Source organism: Chroicocephalus ridibundus, chromosome 3 (genome assembly GCF_963924245.1).
Source record: "Chroicocephalus ridibundus chromosome 3, bChrRid1.1, whole genome shotgun sequence".
NCBI lineage: Eukaryota > Metazoa > Chordata > Aves > Charadriiformes > Laridae > Chroicocephalus > Chroicocephalus ridibundus.
In genome coordinates, this window is record NC_086286.1 from 81045232 (window position 1) to 81059651 (window position 14420).

Below are 14420 nucleotides of genomic sequence, written 5' to 3' on the forward strand. Positions count from 1 at the left end.
AAGTGGCGTCGATCAGTCTGCCCAATTAAAGGGGGACGCCTTTGCCCCGATGGGCCTGTTTACTCCTTTTGTTGCCTTTCAGGAAAGCGTAAATTCCCCAGCTAGCTCCTTTTTTTCTTTTTCTTTTTTTTCCCCCCTGTGTGAAATAGTAAGGTGCCCAGTTTGATCGTTTGCGAGAAAGAAGCGAGGGTGGGCAAAAGTGTACAAATACAAGCAGCCCGGCAAGTGGAGCAGAAGCTTTAAATCCTGAAATTCCTTTGCAGTCTTCAACCGTAAATTTCCTATAGGTTATTTCAACAGCGGAGGTCGACTTCCTACACTGACCTGCCCCTACGCATTCGTGCAACATACCACTCCTTTTTGCTCGTAACCACCCTTCCCCCTTTACAATAGCGATTATTTTACAATATTAAATCACCAGTAATTTTATATGCTTGGATCTTATGACCCGGACGATATCTAATATATAACAAATGTACGAGATTTTAACACACGCGAAACCCCAGCTATGAACAAGAAATTAAGGCTACCGGAAGAAAACAATGCTTACACCACTTACTTAAAGTGGCCAAGGCTACATTTCTTGTAACAGAATGGCACGTTTATAAAATACGAGCTCTCCCTGTCCCTCCCTTCGAGAAGACAGAAAGTATTCTGTTTAATACCGTTTTAAAGGTCTTTATTTTTTTCAGATTGATTTATTCTACCGACATTTGGTATGAAAATTCCTTAGAGGCTACAATATTGGTTAAACAGACACAAACGAGTTGATTGAGTTCATTAAATGGAAAAAATGTCTTGTTAGCAAATTTCGGTTAAAAGAAAATTCAGTGCAATATGTTCTGCGATGAATAAATGAAAGACTGCAAAAACAGGTAAATAAATGAATGTATCAATATGTTTGTTGCAAAGTATTTCTTATCTGCAAAATAAATGCATATTTTGTAAAATGGGGGGGGGGGGGGATTTGCAAGGGGTCTTTACTGAGATTTTCAGGCCTCCAGTATTAGTGGAATTAAGGTTGGGGTCACTGGACTGGTCACTGGTGTCAGATGTTATCGACTCATTCATTTCCTGCAAGGGACATCAGCCTTTCAAGTTTTGTGGAAGGTAGAGAGCTGTTGCCAGCTGGGAACTCTCCGGAAAAAAAAAAAAGAAAAAAAGGGTTGGGGGGGGGGGGGAGAAAAAAAAATGAACCCAACCCACAAACACCCTTCCAAAATTCAATCGCAAAACACTGGGGGAGGGGGAGAGCCGAGAGGATAAAGGTGGAAAAAGCCGTACAGAAAAAAAAAAGTGGAAAAATTAGTTTAATAGTAGTAGTTCACATATTAAAGAAAGATATTTCTATTCTATCCTTATATTTCGCTAAATTTTTCGCTAATTTTGGTAAAGACAATTATAGGAAGCTGGAATCATTGTCTTTCTAAAGGCACGGTAAGAGCTCACTTGAAACTATGTAACCAAAACCAGTGGTGTTGGATTTCCAATTTGTCACCTTCCTAAAATTTTTAAAGTCCTAACTCTGTTTTCTTCTATTCCCCGAAACACAAAAAGACCGCTCCTCCAAAAAAAAAAAAAAAAAAAAAGACAACCACAAAACAGAAAAAAAAAAAAAAAAAGGTCAAACAAACGACGGCCCCGCGTGCATTTGAAACAAAACGCGTGTTTTACACTTGAAAGCAGAGCTCGGGGTGCTGCCACGACTTCCCATTTCAAAGCACAGCCAACATTTCTCGCCGACGGGCAGGCAGGAAAACCAGGAACGGCGCCGGAGAGCCCCTCGTCCCCCCCCCCCCCCCCGCTTTTCTTCTACACTTATTGGGGTCGGCTGCTTCGCGCCGCGGCCGCCCCCACGCACAACAGCGCCGTTCCCGCCGATGTTGGACCGAAAAAGATGCCCGTCGTGTTTTTTACATGTTTTCTATCGAAAGAGGCTTTTACTAAGGCGGGGCGCTTTCCGGCCGCTTCCTCAGGGCAGAGACCCTTGGCCCGGGGGTCGGTGCGGACCCTGGGGGTCCGCACCGACCCCCGGGCCAAGGGTCTCTGCCGGTGCCGAGCATCTTCCCGCCAAAACCCTCCTCACCTACAATTTGGGCGCCAAAACCGCCTTCCCTTTCCGCCGCCGTGATGCGCTCGGGTCGAGGGCGGGGGTTGCTACCGGGGCCCCCGGCGGGCTTTCCTTTCGGCGGCGGCCGGTTCGCTCTGGGGAAGGGGAGGTGGGGACGGGGACACCGTCCCCAATCGCCCACCGGCCCCGTGTCCCTCAGCTGTTACACCTGAGGTCGGCGCCAACCGCCGCCGCTCCCCGTGGCCCCGGTTCTACCTTCGGTACCGGAAGACGGGGCGGCCCTCGCCGAAGGATCGCCCCGCTGTTTTAATCGACGGCCGGAGCGCGGTTTCAAACGCTTTACTGATATTTTCCTGTCGAAATGAAACGCGGCGGCTGTCGGGGCTGCGCGGTCCAATCTGCCTCCCGCGGATCCCTGTCGCTGGATTTGATAAGATACTGGAAAATGCTCAAATCCCGCGTGTGATCCGAGGGCAGGAGGACGCGGGGGGCACCCACCCGGAGCGCTCCGCCGCAGGATGTGGTTCTCACGTACATCCACAGTCTCTCAGCTGTGGAGTTGCAACCGATAGCGGCCGCTTCCCCGGGGGATTTAAGGGGGCTGTAGCCAGCCGTCGTGGGAGACAGCTCGACATGGCTAAATCCCCGGGGAACACCGGCCCTTACGCAGGGACCGGCTGCCCGCCCGAAGTAACGGCGCCGGTGGAAGGCGGCCGGGTTTCACCGCTTCCCCTCCCGCGGTGCAGGGCGACGAGCGGGCTGGTCTGTGCCCCGGTAGCCCTTGCTCCAGCCCGTCCCCTCACCCGGGCTCGTCGTGCGCGTCCCGACGGGGCGCGCATCCTCCCCTCCGGGCAACCGCCCGGGCGCTCTGGCCGGCCCGCCGCACAGCAGCCTCCTCCCGCCCCAGCACACAGGTAAAACCTGTCCCCACGCCCAGCGCCGCACCGAGCGCTTTCCTGGGGCACGGCTGGTTTATAAGTGTATTTGGGACGGCCGCCCGGCGCGGAAGCTCCGCGCCCCCCAGCCCGCCGCCCCGCGCATGCGCCGCCGCGGGCCGGCACGGCGGGTCCCGGGGAGGGCCGCGCCCGCCGCCGGGGCAGGCTGGCACGGGCGGGCAGCGGTGCCGGTGGGGCTGCGCTGGAGAGAAGCGGCGTGGCGAGCAGAGGGGGCCGTGCGGCGATCACGCCCAGCCGGCGCTGGAACTTGACACGGAAATAACTCGAGGAGTTAAAATTGCAGTCGGCGGCTGAGGTGCGTGCGGCCACCGGTGGGGCTAGCCCAGAAGCGTTCATACAGACGTGTGGGCTCCTGCAGTTTACAACAGGTATCTTGACTGTAAATAAACTTTCCTTGTATAATTGTTTATTTGTCTTACAGAAACAGAACACTCAAACCGCATCAAGCAAGAACTCTGAAGCTTGTGCACAAAATTATTGACTCCCCCCCTCCCCAAGAACTAAGTTCATCTGAGTCAGTGGGACACAAGTTCTGCAGCACCTCGGCTTTGTAGATAAGAAGTCAGCCAATGTAAAGACGCTATAGAGAAGACTGACCTGAGCCTGAGGAGACCTTCTTGAATGACCTCATCGTCTTCTGAGGAACCTAAAATCAGAGAGCTGGAGTCAGTACTGTGTACATTGTACCAGAGTACCATATTTAATTACCTCTTCTCCAGTTTAACGGCTCATTAGAAGGCCATAAAATACCAGGGCATTGACTCTGTGAAGTGACCTGTAAACTTATTAACTGTTTGAGACTTACCTAAGCTCATCAGAACCACAAGGAGATAACCAAGGCATAAGATAAAAATCAGCCGCTGCTTTTTTTAAATTTTTTTTTTCTTTTCTTTCCCAAGCACTCCTAAAGGCATTGCCCCTTTCATTGGTCTCTTATGAAAGCTACGCAGTTGATGACAACAGAGGGAAAAGACACAGATTTGCAGGATATTGGAAGGTGTTTGTTTCCTTTATCAATATTTAATTGCAGGAGGTAACCTAAGAAGTAGTGAGTTGTCTTTACTACGCTTAAATTGTACAAATTAAGCAATCAGTCATGTCTTGCACATGATTTAAAAAAACAATAAAAATGAGTCTGATTCTTTCATGGTCAAAATTGTAACTCTATGCCAGTTTTTGAGTATCAATAGAAAAATGCTTTCAATTGTGTCAGTTATAAAATTGCAGAGCATGATATGTAATAATATTAAAGTCTGGGTCTCAATACGAACAAAACCAGTCAGTGCTAAAAATACAGGTGTGACTTGACTAAAACTACATGAAAGGTGTACTTTTGATCTAGTTGAGCAAGGCCTGGCTAATTTTGTATAATGCAAATAAAAATATCATGCAGAAAATAAGTACCGTGGATGGCAGGAAGCATGAAAGAAAAGACCTTGGTTTTGGAGTAAGCCTGTTACTTAGGCTGTCCAGTTCATTTAATAAATAAAAGATGAATAGACAGGAGCATGCACAAACTCACCTGCTGCAAGCCTGTCCTCTTGTCACCCTCTACTGTTTTTTGAATAATCTACTTTAACTAAAACCCATCCAAAGCAAACAAGGAATTGCATTATCCTCCTGTTTAGATATAAACCCAATGCTCTTCTCCTTTAGAGAAATCTGACCTTTGTCTTTTTCCAATTTAAGAGCACAGTCTGACAGCTATTCTGCTCTCTTACTAAAATATGGGATATTCCACTAGGAGTGAGGAAAAACAGAAGAATGACCAAAGACAAATGAGAATCAAATTTCTCTAACTTATTTTCCCCTGCAGTCAGTTATCTCGAGTTCTTTCCAACACCAGGAACTGGAAAAGGGGATGGTACAATCTTTCTTTTCAGTGCAACAACACTGGCAAACTGATTCAATTCCTCTTCTTTTGTAGTAACTAAGTTTTCCACTGGAACTGTGTGGACTTGCATTAAACCTAACTCGGCTTTTACACCTTCAAGCACTGAAGCCCAATCTCTTGTGTCTGCTTCTTTGTTCAGCCAACCTGTGGCTGTGTGGCTTTTGTGTCTTTCGGATTTACTTGCATTATTTATGCAACATAATGAAATATGCAAGCATAGAGTAAAGGATCCGTCCTTGGCTTTGGCACGTAGTCTGCTCAGTTTATGAAAGGATTAAAAAATATTTGTGGGAGTGGTGCTGGGACTCAAAGGGGAAAAGTACAGTTCTTAAAAACTGCAGCAGAAAACAGCACAAGCTCAAGTTAATCTTGCTTCCAGTATCACTGTTTCATAACAAATTTGTAAGCATCACATATTTTAGTGTCATATAAACACATCAGATGTTATTAAGGAGAAAAAAGGAGAAGTATTTTTTTATAAAGTAGTTATTATAAATAGCTTCCCAATACAATACACAAAAGTTGGCACAGGGGACGTTAGCATAGAAAAGCCTGGGCATTCCAATTCTAGGATGTATTTTACTGCATCCTACTGAAAGCCATAAGAAATCAGTCCCTGACTTAAATGGAAGCAGGTTTGGGCTCTAAAATGGCTCACGGTGAACTCTCCTATGCCTCCTTATGCTGTACAAAAACAGGGGGGGGAAATGGCATTTTAGTTTTGAAAATATCTTGGCATTTACGTGAACTCTGTAACTGCAAATAACGAAATAAATGCTGTTTAGGAATTATGTACTAGACAGCAAGATCTTTTTAGAGAAAAAGTTACTTGCTTTGAAAGCAATCCTTGTTTTAACTATGCATTCACAGCACGTGGAAGGATACTGTAACAGTAGGCACACAAAAATAATGTAATATAACACCATATAGAATTATTGCAGGATAGGAAATACAATGAAAAGAGCAGGATCAGTTAAAGACACACTGACAGACATCCAACAAAGGTAATCCACCTTGCCTTACAGGTAGCACATTCTGTAATTCAACTTACTTAATGGCTTATATAATTTATTTTTTGACAACTTATCAGTCAGTGGAAAATAACAGTAAGTTTATACCCATTTACAAAGAAAAAAAAATCTCTTTGATAAGCGTTGTTTTGAATTAATTAGCTTAAGCAAGCTTGCTGCCAGAAGATTCAGAAACATAATTTGCTTGGATGAAAGTAAAGCAGACATACATAGTTAACCCATTTAAATAAGTGATATACTTTCCTTCAAAACCAAGTTGAAAATAAAAATTCAGATGTTAAACCTGTTTCTTTCACAGTCGGTAGCAGACAGGGGACTGATTTCTTCCACAGAGTAAAGCCAGCAGTATATTTTTTAAAGAATGCTGGGTATTGTAAGTACGATCAGAGTGTCCCAAACCCACCAATACTTTATTACATAACAAAAAAGTATGATAGTGATGCAAAGGAACAGAAGAAAACATTCCAACGTTAAACGAGCTCTTTTAGTTAACTCATCAGGAGTGAAGACTTAAATGGATGAATGCTGCAAAGTATACACAAAATTTAAAAACTCCCTATACAGAACCTTTTAAAACATCTATATACATACACACACTGTTCAGATATATTAACTTACAAAATGTATTTTGTAGTCAACAAACTTTGTCGTGTATCTTTTGAACCAGTCAGTAAAAATTAACTAACACTTTATTCTTGTTTACAGTTCTTAATTGCTGGTTAGAAGAATACGCACACAGTATTTTGATCTCAAACATCACAAATGAGTATTGTCTTAGACTCATTTCTTAATGTACAATTCTAAGTAACAGATTTCCTCAAGAGATGTTTTCATTGTTTTAACTCTCTTTTTCTTTTTGTTTCATTCAGTTAAATAGTTTGAAATAGATAGTAATAGAAATAAACAAAAAACCTAAAATTTCCTGAAAATGTACCCTCAGGTGTCAACGTCCTTGTGTAATTATGGGGGGGGAGGGGGGGGCTGGTGGGGGGGGGAACCTGAAAGCCCTCACTTATTCTTAATCTAGCCATAATTTTCTTTGCTTTTCTTCCATACTTTTCTTCTTAGACCACTACCGTATTTTTCTAGCAAGTGAAGATTGCAACCACACATGCAACCGCATGTGAGATGCTGAGATATTTAAAAAATGCTGATTCAAGAAAATTAATTGAACAACTAGCAAATTAAAATGTAGTCTTTCTTTACTAGTTTCACACAAGTTTGTCATTGATGTGAAGGAGGGTAATTATAATTTGAAGTAATTAAAATAGCTTGGCAATACTCCAGATACGCTTTTCTGAGATATAAAAAGAGGGTAAGCGTACCTTAGTTTTTAAGAAATGAGAATGAAGCACACATTTTTGAAGATCAAATATCCAGTTATGCACCTCCTAATTACTTGTAAGCATGTCATTTGACTACAGTGAGAATAGAAACAGAGAAAAGTAAAACGTGCTTCCCCCGTTGTTACTAATCTGATTCTTTTGGGCGATAAAAAGCAGTAATAAAACCCACCGTATCAGAATAGCAGCCAGTGAAATAGCCAGCCAGCTATTTAAATAGTATCAAAGTTTCCCTTCAAAATGAACTAGTATTATTATATTAATATTGATGATTATTTTAGCATTAAAAACTATTTAGATTAAAACTTTAATAATATATACTAAAGGAACACGCTGAACAAGATTATTTTTTTGAAGGATTGAAATTAGGTACACACAATTACCATATTTACTGTATTTGATTTAGTATAATCTGCGATTTCATATAGTCTGCACTTGAATGTAAATACATTAATCAATTATAATTATTTAATAAAAAGCAATGTAAAATAAGTAAGTTTCAAGCCAGGTTTTGTAAGATTCAAAGATTAATTTTTTTAAAATACACAATTAAAAAATAAAACACATCGCCTTCTACTACTACTGTTTTTTTCTACTTCCTTCCTATTTAGAGTATTTTGTTCCCAGTTTACTGTTAGCATGGGCACATTGAAATTGCCACACATTGATCTGCTACACAGCAAATGAAACAATGAGAAAAATGCTTTGTGATCTTATTGCAGTTGTTTTCAGAGGGATTTTTCTTTGTATTTTTAAAGTTAATTAGTATCAGTACTTTGTAGGGAAAAAACCTTTAAAAGCCACAATTCTCAAATGATCATATTTTGATAGATCAACATATTTTTCAGAGCTTGAACACTAATTTATTTTGTAGTTATTTATTTCTATGAGAAACTACATATATTGTAAGATTTTATCTCCCCACTTGAAAACAAAACAATTTGCAAACAAAACAAAACATATTTGCAAACAAAACAATGCCAAATGAAGCTCTGAAGATACACATTAAACACCAAATTAAGAAAAAAGCCATTACAGCAACAAGGTGCATTAAATATTTGAGTTTTTATTTTTAGTTTAAAGAAAAACGCGGGGGGTTTTTTCCATTCTTGCTGATTACACTAAATTAAATGTGAATTGTTCACATTCAATGTGGAGATGTTACATCTTTAATCCAGAATCGTACATACTTTTTCCTCAATGCAAAACCATTATTAAACCAAGATGAAATCTTTCTAGAAAAAAATGGTGTAACTTACCACTTTCATTTAGGTTACAAAAGTACTCTAACCAATTAAGACTTTAACATCAGCCCCTCAGAAGGGATGACACTACAACAAGTTTTATTCTTAAAAATATATTCTATAGATTTTTGTTTGGTTTTATAACAACTTTAGTATGTTTTTTTCATAACTCCTTTCTGACATGTTTTACATTAATACTTATTTTCATGGACTTTACACATCTTTCACATATCCTTTCCTTTGCACAGAGTTTTTGGTTTATTTGTACATGCCATATGCCTACAAAACACAGAATCTTTTTTCTTGCTTTTGGGTTGTTTTTTTTTTAATCACTGAATTATTACTTGAGAGCATTAATAAAGATAGAAAAATTTTTATAATTTGTATTTCATAACGTGCTCACCAAATACTGCTATGGATATTGCGGATTAAAACAATCAAACCAAAGGTTATAAAAGTAAAACAACAGATGAGTGTCTGTATTTTAAACAGCAATATTCACTTTCCTAGAAGTATGGATAGTCCGGGATGTACAACATTTTTCTCATTTTAACTGGAGTGGACAGCAGTCCTGTATACCATACCTTCTAACCGAGTCACTGTTTAAAACAACTGAATAAATAAAGTAATGCAATGGTCATTTTTTTATAAACTAGATAGACAGTTCATTCAAACCAGAAAAAAACCACACAAACATGAGTGATATATAACTAAAAATCAAAGATGAAAATTTTTAAGATCAGTGCACACACCATGATTTGAAGTAGGTACAGGAGACACAATGTCTAAAAGAAAAGCAAAAACCTACTATGTGATATAAAAATACTAGTGAATGTACAAATTTTAACAGTATAATTTGTGGGCATTATCCTTTGGTGTTGCAATACTGCACGTGGTCTAAATATATATCAGATGTTACCTGTAGAATATTTATGGAAACATGGTTTACTGCAAATGTGATATTATTAATATAAACATTGAAACCATCTCTTCAAATTGTTAAGAACCCTGAATCTTAATTAATGAAAGAATACTACACTGCATATAATAAAAAGATAATCACATACACATATTAGTTAAACAGTCAGCTTTTAGGTCTGTGTAATTACTGCACAGTGACACAGAGAATGCTGCAGACTGGAAGCAGGATTTTTGGGAAGTGCTTTGCTAGAAATAATAAATATGTGCATGAATGACAAAATGCATGGACCTGCAATTTAACTTTATTGAAATCATAGTGTGTATCATCAGGATAGACCTCTTTTTTTGCTAAGATCACTGAAAAAGCAGAAAACGGCTACACAGTCTTCTCTTAGTTCTTAAGTACAAATACTAAATATAGACGGTAGACTATTAAATGTTAAATTAAGAAATGTATTTAAATGTTTAAATGTAGACAGACATATTCTTGTATCAGTAACAGTAGCACAAACAATTCCATATTACAGACACATTCAAGAAGAGGCAATTGTGTAAAACTATCTCTGTTTCTCTGTTAAAATTGACTAGTTAAATATTACAGTCCTCGCTTTTCTGTATAATTAAGCTTTTGTTCAACCATGAAAAAACTGGAAACTGATTGCTTGAAAATGAGCTGCATGACCTTTGTCCTGGTTTGTCACTTTTGACCTTTAATTTGAAGACACTGCATATCAATTCATTCTATTTTTAGAAGCAGAATGTTAAAAAGTCTGTATATTTTTAAAATTGTTATCCTCCCATATGAAACACATCAGGTTGTTTTTGTCTTTTTTTAGCCTCTACATATCAAACCAGAGTAGCATATTTGCTTTTTTATTATGCAACTGCATTTGAAATACCCAGTGTGCAATTACAGAAAATGAACACTCGTCTCTGTAGTGAAAAAGCTTTTTTATTTTTTTACTGTACTAGAGATGCTGAAGCATATTAAAGTGAATTTAGAAAAAAAAATCTTCTAGATTGCACGCCTTTCAAAATTTAACTGTCTTTTCTTAAAGAGACGAAGAAAGAAAAAAAGCTCATGCCTGTGTTTGTATTGCAGCTAATGGATACTTGTTTTTTCTTGAACCTTCCCTATACTATCAGTGGTTATTTCGTTCTCACTGGTAACATGCTGGTTTGATATTAGCTTTCAGAATGTCCTTTCATAAACTGAACCTGTGGTTAAAAATAGCAAATAGCAAGTTCCTGTCTAGTTGCTGGTTTCAGCGGCACTTCCATTTCATATAGGTAACACTATGCTTCGCAAGTTGTCTACAAAAAAAATCTTTATTGCATTTTCTAAAGAAGAACGTGCTACAGCATTTCTGTCATGGATTTTACTCCTAGCATTCAGCACCAAAGGGATACAGTGTATTGCGTAAAGGCTTTTGGTGACAGCATTTCCCTACCGTGACCCCTTGCGAACGATGCAAAAAACCAAGCGTAGGCGGACAGAAGTGGGGAGGGGACCCCGCAGCCCTGACAGTGACACCGGGCCCTCCCCGGGGCGGCGGGCTCCGGCCGCCACCAACATGGCTGGCGGGCGGCGTTCAGCACCGCGGACAGCGGCGCGGCGGGCGGAGGCGGGGCCGCCGCGCTCGGTAACCGGGAGCTCCGGGCGCCGCACGACCAGCCCCCGGGCTGCCTGGGGACGCGGGACGATCAGGCTCCTCACCCCGGGGGGGAAACGGTTCCTTTGGAAACTACCTCCCGCCCGGCGTGACGCGGGGTTTAGCCGCCACTCAAACAAAACACCACCACGCAGTTAAGAAAAAGAGGAGGAACACGTATTTTAACCGCTCGGGCTTTAAAATTTGATTTCTGTGATTGAGGATGCGATCCGACACACTCCTTGTCACCTACCACTGCACCCTGGCAATGGCTCAGACAGCAGCTGCTCAGGCCTAGGAGGGAGAGGGTTTGGGGCTTCCTTCTTCATTTATTTATCACCATTTTTCCGCTTCTGAAATTTTTAATACATGCCAGCTACTACATTCTCCGATTTAAACAAACAAACAAAAAGTGATGATAAAACTGAGATGGCAGCACCTGTCTTTTATGGAATGTATTTCAAAAACAGAGGAGAAGACAGCTATTTTTGTCATATGCACACAAGCCGAGCTTTTTACTACAGCTGCATTTTTGTAACCACTACATGGGGCAAACATCAGCCACAATCACTACTTCTGCTGTTACATACATGATTCGTTTCACTACAGCAAAGGGAACTTGGCTTCCTGATGTATTAATAATTAAGGTCATAATTTAATTCAATATTGATCCTTACTACTCTATATCAAGGGAAAAAAACCCATCATCATTCTTTAAAGAAGTATGGCTTAGTTGCATATCATAAACAGTTTTCCAAACAAGCTTGTCAGTGTTGTCTTCTCTGAAGTTTTAAGGTTTTCTTAGTATTTTAAAAATAAAATGGCTTGTAGTTTTTTAAAGCAAAGCACACAGGTATCAATCTAAGAGTAAATATGCACTATTGCATTTTAGTACAATATTATATCCAGATACCGCTAAAACTACACACAACTATATTTAAGTGAACTATAACCAAATTTAAGTATAATTATTTTCTTGGTATCTGCTGACTTTTTCACCACGGGACATTACTTTGTATTTGCAACTATTAACAGCGTTTCCACGCAAGATGTGAAATTCCAAAACAGGCTATCAGAACGGGAAAAAACCCCAGCTCTATGTATGGCCTATTTAAAAAGACCAGCAAGATCAGTTATGTAAGGAAAAAAGCATGAAGTCTGTAAATAAATTGGCAGAGTGTACTACTATTTCGTCCTACCACTGTAAGAACACCATATATAATTTACTCACAACCACTAACAAGCTAACAACCGATAAGAGAGAAACAAGTAAATGAATCAAATCTCTTTAGGTAATATGTTTATCAGCTTAAAATGGATAATTCCCTCGTGTTGAAGCAAAAAGAGACTGAAAATTAACCTAGAGTTTTCAGATTTATTTAGATATGCCAATTTCATATTTCATAACAGCTTGGGCAAAATATTGGCGCGCATTGCTGCTGTTTGCTTATTTTTAAATTAATTTACTAGTGTTTAGCTGATTCGCTGTACGATTTCCTACAGCCTAATAATCGCAGCAGCCGAATGCAGCTGCCGGCGCTGGGCCACCAGCGCCCACAGAGATGCCACCAGGCGCGGTGTAGGCGCGATGCGGCCCCGCAGCGAGGCCAGATGCCGTCCCACCACCCCGCACGGCGACCACCGACCCGGCCGCCTCTCCCTTCCCCCGGGGCGGGAAACCACACAAGGAGAAAACGAGGCGCTTCGGAGGCACTTCTGCACTTTATTGTTGTCCCGTCGGCACCGGCGACTCCGCCTCAGAGCCGGCCGTGAGGCTACACGTTGCCTGGGAAGCCCGCCCCGCACCGCCCCGGTCCCTCTGCCCGCGGAGGGCGGCCGGCGCAGAGGGCGGGCAGCGGCCGGCTGCGACCCCGCGCCGCCTGCGGCGCGGCAGGGAGACATTCAAAATGGCGGCCCCGCCGCCGCTCCACGTTTAAACCCCCCGCACCGCGCACACGGCGCTGCGCGTGACACCCGCCGGCGGCGGCAGCGGAGCCCGCCCCGGCCCCTCGCCCCCGCCCGCCCCGGCGGTAGTTACCACAGGCCGGACAAACCCCGCACCCTTCGGGGCGGCCCCATCCTCCGCTCCCTAGCCGCCTCACGGCGGGGAGTGGCGCCCGGCGGGTCCCATGCCGCTGTCCGTCCACTCTCCTCCCCGGCCTTCCCTTCCGCCCCGCCCGCCTACCCCCCCCCGCCTCCTCCCCGGTCGCAGCGGCTCGCCGGGCGGTCACCGCCATCCGGCGGTGGCGGGGCGCGGGCCGCCCCCTGGCGTCGGGCTGCCGCAGCGTCCCCGCCGCCGCTGCCCGGCCGTTACCTCGGCCCCGGCCGCCGCGGCGGCGCTGGCGGCTGTCGGCGGGGCGCTGCGCCCCCGCGCCCCGCTCGGTGGCGGGGGAGGCGGGGGCGGGGTGGGAGGTTGCGTCCTTTCACCCTTCCTCTACCGCCAGTGCTGCCGTCGTTCGTGTTGGACGTGCGGAGCGGCCCCGCCACCCCCTTTCTCCCCCATCCCAGAGGGGGAGCGGCGGCGGCTGCGGGTCCGTTCGAGGGCAGCGGGCGGGGGCGCGGAGCGGCGGCGAAGGAAAAAAAGGTGCGAACCCGGAAGTAGACCCGTCGCCGCCCGCCGGGAAACACCCGCGCCCGAACGCAACACAATGCGGGGCCGCTTCGCCTCCGCCCGGCGCAACTTTTTCCTCCGGCACCCGAGGAAAAAAAAATCCCACCCGCCTGCCGCCCCATCCCCCCCTCCAGCCGCCGGCCGGCGGCACCCGCCCGCGCCCCCGACAGGTGCGGTGCCGGCGGGAGGGCGAGAGCCGGCGGCGGCCCCGCCGCGAAGGAGAGGGTGAAGGGAGCTCGCTTACCTCCCGCGCGCCATGGTGGCCGGGCTAAGCGGGGCTGCGGCGGCCGCGGTGGGGAGGCGAGCGCAGGGGCGGGGCGGGGGGCACGCGCCCACCGACGGGCACCCCCGGGGTCTGGAACGGAACGGAGGAGGAGGAGGCGGCGGCGGCAGGAGGGAACCGGTGCTCACGCCGGGGAGGCGGCGGCAGCCAGCGAGGAGGGGTGGCGGTGGCGGCGGCGGCGGGCGGACACGGCCCCAACGCCGCCTCACGCCGCAGCCGCCGCGCACCTGCCCGCCGCCCTCCCCGCGGGCGGGCGGGCGCCCAGCGGCTGCGCGCGGGGGCGCTCGAGGGCAGCGCGAGCCGCCGGGCGGGGCGGGGCGGTGCCCCCCCTCCCCGCCCCCAGGGGTGCCGCCCGACGCGCCCCGTCAGCGCCGCCCCGCCCCGCCGGTGCCGCCCGCCCTCCTCCGGGCGCCG

At 45.0% G+C, this 14420-nt stretch overlaps 1 protein-coding gene across 3 annotated transcripts in view; it reads right to left on the reverse strand.

Annotated features, from left to right (window-relative positions):
* LIN28B (lin-28 homolog B) overlaps positions 1 to 14056 on the reverse strand; it is a 96377-nt gene extending 82321 nt beyond the window's left edge. For 2 of the 3 annotated variants that reach the window (XM_063331112.1, XM_063331111.1), the window contains exons 1-2: positions 13151 to 13271; positions 3625 to 3673 (exon numbers count right to left, since the gene is read on the reverse strand). In XM_063331112.1, coding sequence (XP_063187182.1) covers positions 3625 to 3658 — 34 coding nt within the window. In that variant the 5' untranslated portion in view covers positions 3659 to 3673; positions 13151 to 13271. Of the gene's footprint in view, positions 1 to 3624; positions 3674 to 13150; positions 13272 to 13967 lie in introns of those variants that run through there. The other variant, XM_063331109.1, reaches the window with a different exon arrangement.
* Positions 14057 to 14420: the final 364 nt, after the last annotated feature.